At 42.8% G+C, this 11091-nt stretch overlaps 1 protein-coding gene across 1 annotated transcript in view; it reads left to right on the forward strand.

Annotated features, from left to right (window-relative positions):
- Nucleotides 1-11091, forward strand: part of FRMD6 (FERM domain containing 6) — a 45420-nt gene extending 34329 nt beyond the window's left edge. Inside the window, exons 9-14 of the mRNA XM_075844113.1 lie at nucleotides 854-922; nucleotides 3224-3398; nucleotides 4163-4498; nucleotides 5125-5244; nucleotides 5915-6006; nucleotides 7272-11091. Coding sequence (XP_075700228.1) covers nucleotides 854-922; nucleotides 3224-3398; nucleotides 4163-4498; nucleotides 5125-5244; nucleotides 5915-6006; nucleotides 7272-7556 — 1077 coding nt within the window. The 3' untranslated portion in view covers nucleotides 7557-11091. The remainder of the gene's footprint in view (nucleotides 1-853; nucleotides 923-3223; nucleotides 3399-4162; nucleotides 4499-5124; nucleotides 5245-5914; nucleotides 6007-7271) is intronic.

Raw genomic sequence — 11091 nt, forward strand, 5'->3', positions numbered from 1 at the left:
CGATGATGATGATTGTCATTTGTTTTATGGTGTTAAAAACTGAACACAAAACAGAGGAACAGAAGGTACACTAGGTTCCCTACAGGTGTATTTCCATATGTATTTTGTTTTAAGATCATGGAATCCGATGATGGAAAAGCTGGCAGCGGCACAGAGTATTTAAGGAGATGAGCATACTGATTTTGTGCCAGCCCACGACATGTCTACTCCTGTAATTATCTAAGGACAGGGCTACATGTGGCAAGGACATTAGATAAGAAGGGAAACACTGAGAAAAGTAGGAGATCACATACAAGTAATGGATGCAGGGTTTTCAAGCAGCACAGAGTATTTCAGGAGAGAAGTGTATTTGTCCTATGGGAGAACGTGACTCGCCCACTTATGTCGTTATGTTAGCGAGGACAAGGCTAGACTGCATAGGACAGTGACACTGTCATGATTTGATTAGGAGACTAGAAAAGGTGGGCGGTCACAGTCGAGGTAGGGTCTTCCAGCAGCACAGAATATTTCAGGGGAAGGTTGCACTGATTTTGTCTTAGTAAGTAATCTGTGAACTCATGTCTTAGTGAGGAAAGGGCTGCATGTGACAGAGGCGGTGTCATTATGTGAGGAGGATAAGAATGGAGAAAAGTGGGAGGTCACAATGGGAAGGATCGGGTCCCCAGCAGCACAGAGAATTTCAGCAGATGAATGTGCTGATTTTGTTGCAAGTAATGACCTGTGCATTCATGAAGTTTAAACCCCTAAAGTTTTTCAAAATTACTCAAAACGAAACTAATATATAGAATACAATTTACCGTGACTCATAATATCACTTTAATGTAGTCATTTTATCACTTTTGTTGTCTTCCAGAGTTCAGGTGATGAGAAGCAGCTTCTGTATGATTTCCCCTGGACTAATGTAGGAAAGTTAGTGTTCGTGGTAAGTAAACAGAACGGGCAGCTGGATGGGGAACATAATTATTGTTCCGGATCATCTATTATAGATGAAGTCTATACTCCCCTAACAAAGAAGTCATTATATGTTAACACAACAAGATGCCAGGATTACAGCTCATGAGAACTTAATGAGGATTTACATGTTCAAATGACTGACTAGGTCTCTGGGGTAAGAGGGAAGAAGTGGCTACTGGTATATAGAAAGTTAAACCTACCTATCGATCGTTCTACCTATCGAATGTTCTACCTATCGATCGTTCTGTCTACCGATCGATCGTTCTGTCTACCGATCGATCGTTCTGTCTACCGATCGATCGTTCTGTCTACCGATCGTTCGTTCTGTCTACCGATCGTTCGTTCTGTCTACCGATCGTTCGTTCTGTCTACCGATCGTTCGTTCTGTCTACCGATCGTTCGTTCTGTCTACCGATCGTTCGTTCTGTCTACCGATCGATCGTTCTGTCTACCGATCGATCGTTCTGTCTACCGATCGATCGTTCTGTCTACCGATCGATCGTTCTGTCTACCGATCGATCGTTCTGTCTACCGATCGATCGTTCTGTCTACCGATCGATCGTTCTGTCTACCGATCGATCGTTCTGTCTACCGATCGATCGTTCTGTCTACCGATCGATCGTTCTGTCTACCGATCGATCGTTCTGTCTACCGATCGTTCGTTCTGTCTACCGATCGTTCGTTCTGTCTACCGATCGTTCGTTCTGTCTACCGATCGTTCGTTCTGTCTACCGATCGTTCGTTCTGTCTACCGATCGTTCGTTCTGTCTACCGATCGTTCGTTCTGTCTACCGATCGTTCGTTCTGTCTACCGATCGTTCGTTCTGTCTACCGATCGTTCGTTCTGTCTACCGATCGTTCGTTCTGTCTACCGATCGTTCGTTCTGTCTACCGATCGTTCGTTCTGTCTACCGATCGTTCGTTCTGTCTACCGATCGTTCGTTCTGTCTACCGATCGTTCGTTCTGTCTACCGATCGTTCGTTCTGTCTACCGATCGTTCGTTCTGTCTACCGATCGTTCGTTCTGTCTACCGATCGTTCGTTCTGTCTACCGATCGTTCGTTCTGTCTACCGATCGTTCGTTCTGTCTACCGATCGTTCGTTCTGTCTACCGATCGTTCGTTCTGTCTACCGATCGTTCGTTCTGTCTACCGATCGTTCGTTCTGTCTACCGATCGTTCGTTCTGTCTACCGATCGTTCGTTCTGTCTACCGATCGTTCGTTCTGTCTACCGATCGTTCGTTCTGTCTACCGATCGTTCGTTCTGTCTACCGATCGTTCGTTCTGTCTACCGATCGTTCGTTCTGTCTACCGATCGTTCGTTCTGTCTACCGATCGTTCGTTCTGTCTACCGATCGTTCGTTCTGTCTACCGATCGTTCGTTCTGTCTACCGATCGTTCGTTCTGTCTACCGATCGTTCGTTCTGTCTACCGATCGTTCGTTCTGTCTACCGATCGTTCGTTCTGTCTACCGATCGTTTGTTCTGTCTACCGATCGTTTGTTCTGTCTACCGATTCTACCGTTCTATCTAATATTTTAATATATCATATCTAGCTCCTAAAATATATATGTCTAATTTTATGTTATTCATATCATTCTAACATATTCTATAGTCCTATATAAAGAAAATACATCTGTCCCTTTACCCACTGGGGCTCACAATCAAATTGGTTATCTCCTACATTCTATGACCAGGTTGATAGGTACTCCATTAATTTAAAGGGTAACTAAACTTTCAAAACACTTTTGACATGTCAGTGAGCGCATCTGCCCCTTCGTTTTAGCGATCGGTTGGGTCTCCGTGCTCGGACCCCACCGATCAAAACTCCTGACATCTCACTATTACATGTCAAAAGTTTTTTTAAAGTTTAGTTACCCTTTAACAGTATGTTTTTGGCATGTGTTGGGAAACCCATGAGAGCACAGGGAGAACATACAAACTTTATGTAGCTATTACTCTAGTTGGATTCGAACCAAGGACCCAGAGGCGTAACCCAAGACCCAATGCAAAATCTATAACATGGCCCCATCCTACCATATATAATTTATAATACTGGTGTCTTCTTATGCGGTTGAGGGACTTTTGGGAGTCCTCAGGCTCCAGTGCCCGGGTGCAACTGCTACCTCTGCACCCCTATAGCTATGCCCTGTAATTTCAGAGTGGGGGTATTTGGCTCTTTAAATATTTAAATATCGACAATCGTATCCAATGGTTTGGTGATACAATGTTTCTGGTTAACATGTTTTCTCGTTTCTTATGTTTTACAGGGCAAGAAGTTTGAAATTTTACCAGACGGCTTACCCTCAGCCCGGAAATTAATGTACTACACCGGCTGTTCTACGCGTTCTCAACACCTCCTACAGCTGCTCAGCAATAGTCATCGATTATATATGAATCTCCAACCTGTCCTGAAGCAAGTCCGGAAACTGGAGGAAAATGAAGGTGAGATAGAAGAGCGGTGTTCTTCAAAAACCTGTTCAGGCTTTGTTTGACCTCATGGGTACGGGGGAAGGATTTTCTGCTTTCCATAGACACGCAGAAACTGTTGAAAAAATAACCAGCTTATTAAAGGGGGAGGTAAGCGGGCACCAGACACCTGTAGTGCCACAGATCTTTGGTTAAACAATCGGATCGGACAAAAACTATGACTACTGATTTTACCTTGGTCTTTGGAGGAAATGTTCTTAAATCCCCTTACAGTGTAGTTAAAGGGAAAACTTGTCACAGACAACACGTTTAATATGGGATTCACCAGCTCCTGAAACACCCTACAAACAACTGATTTTGCCAGGGGAATCCGCGGCAATCCTGATGAATGGACATCCCTGTAAAACAAGGATAGCCCCAGACCGCTAAAGCAAGAGCCACTCTGGCCCATAGAGCGAGGTCTCGAGTGGGGTCTCCCCTCTATGACTGCCATATTCCCTAATAGGTCATATGGCCAGGGGTTGTCCTGACGGGACATCCCCTTCTAAAGAGACTCTCTCACCATTAGGGGATCATCTTAGTGGGTTCTGTAGCCTCCATTGTATGGCCCTCCGCATGGTGCTAGTCACCTGATCCCTATGAAGGATGTGCTGTACAGCACTCTCTCTTGTGGCGTCTCATTCGATAGTTATGGGCCATTTAGTGGGTGCTCTTATATCTATTGCTCAAATTGAAAGGAGACTTGGTCTAAGATCTGCTGTAATATTTTTATTTTGTAGAGAAGAAACAATACAGGGAGTCGTACATCAGCGACACGTTGGATCAAGACATGGATCAGATGGAGAAGAGATCGAGGGCGAGTGGGAGCAGCGCAGGGAGCGTTAAACATAAGAGACTCTCCCGGCACTCTACAGCCAGTCACAGCAGCTCGCACACCTCAGGGATAGAAGCGGATACAAAGCACAGGGACATAGGAGCAGAGGACAGCTTCTCCGGGACATCGCTGCACCGCAAGCTGAAAACCTGCAGCTCCATGACCTCTCGCAGCAGCTCCCACACCTCCGGGGCAGAGAGCGCTGGCAAGGACAGGCTGGAGGATGACTCGCAAGATGACGGTAATCTCCAGTGATAGACCTGCTGCCTCAATGCCTTTACATCTATCTATAGTGACACTCTGTATTGTCTGTACCATACCGTGCATCCGATCAAACTCACCGTCACTGCTAATAACATGGGCCTGAACATAACATTGACCCTAAACCCTTCTATGGGACTGTCAAAGGCCGAGTTCGGATGGATTGGATTGAATGCAAAATGATAGTGCGTAAACCCGGCTCTGAAAAGGAGATCAATGTATGGGCTAGTAGAATGTATTTAGCTGACCCACCTGTCCCAGGAGAAGCAGAAAAAGCCAATCGGAGCAAATTAGGCACGAGGCTCAATTTACTGCTTGTGTCCTTTTTAGTTCTAGTGATCGGTGGGGTCTCCGCAATGTCAACACGTATTCACACAATGTCCCTAGGATAACACTGAACTGCCAGAGCAGAAAATGTTGGAAAGCCATTGGGTCGTAACTTTTGTGCACCGATAATTGGGCAAATAAGTAACCCTTTAGAAAACTTTCCCCGTTGTGTCAGTGGTTAGAGCCATTTTACTACAGGTAGCTTTTCTGTGTTTAATACTTGGCTAATAAAATAATTGCACATTTACGTTTTCTTAATGTGTTGATTTTTTTTTGCAGAGATTGAGATGCTGGTGGACGACCCTAAGGACATTGAGTTGCCTTTGGACGTTAGCCCTGATCTGTGTATTTACATCACGGAAGAAATGTTGATCTCGCAGCAAACGAATGGATATTCTGGTGAGTGTTACAGAGGAGTCTCCATGTTGTGTTATGGGGGACTCCACTTCCGGAAGGTTCTCTACCCTTACAAGTGAGTGTCATATATACGTTTCTATGAGCGACTCATATTCCGGCACCTATCCGGTCCAGCAGCGTGATCGCATGAGATTCCACCTGGCAAGATCACGCTCTCTTCTGACAGCAGCCTGCGCAGGGGGGACTCAGGAGCCAGTGGTGTAGTAGGATGTGTGACCTGGCTCGGAGGGGATGAGGGCCCGCGCCAGATCCCCTCAGGCTGCCACATCTGGCAATCCGTGCCAAGGTGCATACAAGGTCCTGACGCTGCCCAGCACAGACCGGGTCTTATATGGCAGCCTGAGGGGATCCGAGGAGCAGTGAGCAAAGACTTTTTTTGGGGGGGGTCTGATCTTTTCGGGAAGAGGGGGGGGCCCTGGCAGTTCTGGGTTACGTCCCTGCCGGGAGTTCACCATATCAGGCGTAGAAAGTAACAGCACTGATTGCAGGGGGTAACGGGGGCACCTAAAGAAAAAGATATGGTCTACAATCGGGACAATAAAATATTATGGTTTGCCGTTTTTTTTTTTTTGTGACGTGACCGGTCTTCTTTAAATTTATGAATTTTACACATGTATGTAGTATTAATACAAGACCTCGTTCTCCCTTGTAGGATTAGTAGTAAAAGAAGTAAACTCGTCAACCTCAAGCTCCTCAGAAACCGTGGTGAAGCTGCGTGGTCAGAGCATAGACTCCTTGCCACAGGTGAGTTATAGGATGGGGCTCCGACTATTCCATAGAGCCATGGGGGCAGATTTATAAAAACTGTCTTTGTTGCCAGCAGCCTATCACAGTGCAGCTTTCATTTCTTACACTGCTCTAGAAAAATTAAAGCTGCGATGTGATTGGTTGCTATGGGAAACCAAGATCGTTTTCATGAATCTTGCCCATTGTTTCCATATCTTGCACTGGTGATGCCAAACAAGCCCAAAACCGTTGTAGGCACTGGGCATATACAGTAGTTGGTTATCTACATGCACTATTGTAAATCGAGGACTAACCTTCGTCGTAACTTGGATATGTGATAGAAGTGAGAAATATAAACACTCTGAAAGAGATTTATCAAAAGGTATGTAAGGCAGTGTTCACACGATGAAGCTGTATCGTTACATTTTATTTTTTGTTCAAACAACCTTCTTACAGACTAAGGGAAAAGTGGAGCAGTTGCCCCTAGTAACCAATCAGATTTCAGCTTTTTATTTAATAGGCTTTTTTTTAAATGAATGCAGCAATCTGATTGGTTGCTATGGATAAATTCATGGTGCCCGTCCAAACAAGAAGCTCCATTATCCCTTCATTGTGTTGATTGGTGGAGGTCGGACCCCCAGTGATTAAAATATTCATGGCCTATCCGAAGTCCTGGCTTCATTGTTCCTTTAGTCCTACAATTAAATGCAAAAAAAATAATTTATTGGATGAAACCAATTGGTTTGTCACCATGTCGAACAGTAAAACTGTCCTTGTTGCCCATGGCAACCAATCAGAGCTCTGCTTTCATTTTTCAAACTGCTCTGGAAAAATAAAAGCGGAGCTCTGACTGGTTGCTATGGGCAACAAAGATTGTTTTACCGTAAGTCTCAGTTCACACTACCGTCAGGGGCAGTTTCGTCATATTTGACTGGAAATTTAGCGCAACACGCAGCTCTATTCTTCCCGTCAAAACGACAGACACCATGACGGGGGCCCATTATAGTCAATGGGGTCAGTCTTGTGCTGTTGGTGTCCATCGTGTGATAACAGAAACCATGACGGTGATGTGAACAGAGCCCTAGAAAGTTTTGAGGGTCATTGATTCTATGATTGAACATTAAAGGGCGTGGTCTCAGTAGCAGTCAATGTCCGATTGGTGGGAATCACAGCGGTCATAGTCCCACCGATTGGACATTGATGTGATATATTACTATCCCAACGTAATAATAGTTTTTTAATAACCCTCCCTAAAAGTTTTTAACACCTATATTGTTTTCAAGACCGTATGTAGGAAACCAAAGACCTCGACCGATCGGCACAGCTTGAGTCTTGATGACATCCGCTTGTACCAGAAAGACTTTCTTCAGATTGCCAGCCTGTGCCAGGACACTGCCCAGAGCTACACCTTTGGCTGCGGCCATGACGGAGACAACAGAGGCCTTTATTGTAACGGATGCCTTGCCCAGCAGTGCGTCAACATGCAAGAGCCCTTCGCAGCCAAGAAAGCCAGCAAATACTTCTCCTTGGACCTTACCCATGATGAAGTCCCCGAGTTTGTAGTGTAAGCTGAAGTATAATATACAGAGAGATATTTCCCAGGCCTGGATGTCTGCGACCTATAGGAAGATTGTATCTTTCTACTTTTTTTTTTTAACCTTTTTTATATTTTGATACTAAAATGAAAGCCATTGGGACTTTACTTGTGTACAGCTTAATATTTTGTGTAAAATCAACTAAGCCAAGAGGCTGTTGGCATTATATCGGAACAAAATAAGGTACTATTTTATATGTACAGAGAAACCCACACACGCAAAATTGCCAAAGAATGGTCTTCTACAAAATGGTGGCCGTGATACATGGATAATCAGCGGTCTCCAATAAAATGGCAGCAGGTAGACACATCTACAAAAGAGGTTTATAGTCCACATGGGTATGATGATGGCGGGTGAAATGTATTTAAAGGAAAAAAAAAAAAAAGACCAGCAATAGATTAGTAAATGAAATTATTAAATGATAGGGTCCCATGTGCCGTTCTGCCTCTGCCCTTATCCTCCCAACTGCTAGTTTGATGCCAGAGGGGTGGTAGTCATAGAGCGCCTCCTTTATGGCTTTCCAGAAAATCTTCCAGTCCACTAGTAATAGAGCCATGGAAGGAAGTCATAAGCTTAGTCTCCTGCATTCACTCTAATGGACAGTAGGGAGCGCTATACTATTTTTTGAAAGTGGCAGTGGGCCCTCTGCCTGCTGAACTGCTGTGCAGGTTTTGTATATGGTATGTCCGCCCCTGAGTTTCTCCCGATCACATACAAATATCTCTCTCAATGTGCCAAAAGGTTTGTTCATTTAGATCCATAAGGATTGCAGCAGCGCCACCTAGGTGTCTTTTTCTAGGAACATTACTAAAGAATTCTCCTATAAAGTAAAAGAATGACCGCTCAGGTTGTTGTAGGGTGTAATGGTCTTGTCAGAGTGTCCACATCCCTGATTTAACAGCAGATCCAATGTAAAGTGATTTGTATGCTCCATCCTTTTGTCTGAAGACCTACCTAGAGGCTACAAGTGTGCACATCTGTGCCAGACCTCATTATCATTGTGCCAATATTTTCTCTAGAAGGGAAATAACTCTTAGTTTATAGCTCTTAAAATTGTGTAAATTAAGAAGAAAAAAAGTTCATGTTTTTCATGGTAATTTTAGGTATTTGCTACCTCTCCCACCTTCCGGCTGTCAAAAGCATGGGTCCTTGTGTTACATTGGGTCACTGCACATAGAGATGGCTTACCCATCACATGATGGGACTATGAAGTGACAGTAAATGTATGTATCGTCCATATACATTATATATGGGATGTGTATATTATCAATATATGCAAAAGACGAATAGACTGGCAAGAAAAAATATTTTTGCCAGTAGGATATTTATTTTAATTAATAAATACTGAATTTGGTAGGAAATAATGCAAAGCTGGGTAATTTAAAGTGATACTTCACCTTTTGAAGAACCTTGAATGCATAGGCAGCAAATGGAAGATCCAGTCTCTCTGTAACGAATTTACACATTATTACAAACTGTTACCTGGAAACCATCAGCAAGCAGACTAACTGCTGCTGATAGTGGACTTTATACTGATTTGTATTACCATAACCAAGACAGACAAATTCATTCAATACATAAAAACCTGATGCTGATCTATCTTATAACCAGGGGTGGAAAGACATTTGGGTATTAGGGCTGTGCTCTAGGGCCCATGACCAAAGGTGTAGCGTGGCAATAGTGGTTTAATACCAATGGTCCCAGATCAATCTCATTCCGCCCCTGCCTATGACCTATACATGCATTGGGTAAAATGAGGCCATTATGCACTGAGAGAGTAAAATACGGGCACCTAAACGGAATTAAAGATCCATCAACATCAGCTTGTTGATGGTTTCCAAGTGAAAACCGGGAATAATGAGTAAAAATAGTAGAGAAGGTAATATTACAGATATGCTGGATTGTACATTAAGTGACTATAGGGTCAATGGTAACTAAAGGTGGAGTTTTACTTTAAGAAGTAGGGCTCAGTCTGTATACATATATATTGGACTTGGACATGGTTACCTCCCTTTACACTTTCATCCTTCTCTTTTATTATATGCACACCACAACCCTGCAGTGTTTTACAATATACTGTAGTTTGCAGAGTAATAGCTTGTAGTATATATGTATATACCTATGGGTCTTATAGATCCTTTATTAAAGTGACCTATTTTACCCCTTAAGCATTTGTATGCAATTAAAGGGATAATATATTTTCCATGCATTGTGCAGACAATCCATTATTTGTACAGGTAGATGGACGCAATTTATCACAAAATCTATACGGAGTCTATTATCCACGTGTTGGTAGGTAACGATCCCATGTTAGGATTAGGGACGCGAGCGAGGTATGAGGCACGAGGCTTCTATGTCTCAGCGATTGATGATTTTATAAAATGCTTATAATGAGTGACCCACGATGTGCGAAGGTATGAATGGTCATTTAAAGGGACACTAAACCTAAAAGACTTTCTTCCTTCCATTTGCTGTGTAGGTGAATACAGTCCATTGTCCTCTGTTATCAGTCATTTTTGACTGAATATAGTGTTATTATTGGCATAACTAACTAGAAGTCAAGTAAAAACCCTGCCCCCATGGTCCCTACTTTGTCACGATCTCCGGTGACTGGTATCGGCGGATCGTCTTATTTGGTGGCTGCACTTTTATAAGCTGACGACATTAGGTTTAGTGTCCCTTTAAATCCGAAATACAATTGATTGTATTATTAATGTGAGGAAGGGTAAGTGTCAGTTCACATTTTAATTTGACTTTGTTTTTGGAATTGTCCATGTTTGTGTCAAACCTGTATCACATGCTTTTTTTTTTTTGTTACAATTATACTTTCTTATTCTGAACATGTGGCAATTTAATGGATTATTTGTCTTTCTTGTCGTTTTCTTTCATGGTTATATAATGGTTTTGTGTCATGTCCTGTGTTAAAGTGACCGTAACCATATATACCCCTGCTGAGAGTTATTTTCAGACCCTGATATAGACTTCCCCTTAAAGGCTCTGTCCAACATTGCAACCAATTAAATTCCCAAATGAAGCAACTTTGCAAATAGTCTTCATTACAATTTTCCTACCATTTTGTATCTACAGTTTCTATACAGACCAATGCGTCTCCATGGTAACAGACTACAAACCCTGTGTAGTCTGATCCTGCAGTCGTGCTCCCTTTTATCTGTCCTCTACTTCTTCCTAACATACATTTGGTAGGTTAGCAAGAAGTATGTGACAGATGGATGAGAGAATGACTGACTAGGATCAGACAGCACAGTGTTTGTTTGTAGTCTGTTACCATGGAGATTCATAGGCGTTGTAGACACAAAACCGTAGGAGATTTTTAATGAAGACTATATGCAAACTTATTTTATTTAGCATTTTAGATGCATTGGAACATTTTTTTATTTTTTTTTTAAATGGTTGTGACGGTGTACGTACCCTTTAAGAAAAAGCTCCATCTATATTGGGGCCTGAAAATTACGCTCTACTTTCAACATAAATAAACATTTCAAAGGTA

The sequence above is a fragment of the Rhinoderma darwinii genome, chromosome 12 (genome assembly GCF_050947455.1).
Source record: "Rhinoderma darwinii isolate aRhiDar2 chromosome 12, aRhiDar2.hap1, whole genome shotgun sequence".
Taxonomy (NCBI): domain Eukaryota; kingdom Metazoa; phylum Chordata; class Amphibia; order Anura; family Rhinodermatidae; genus Rhinoderma; species Rhinoderma darwinii.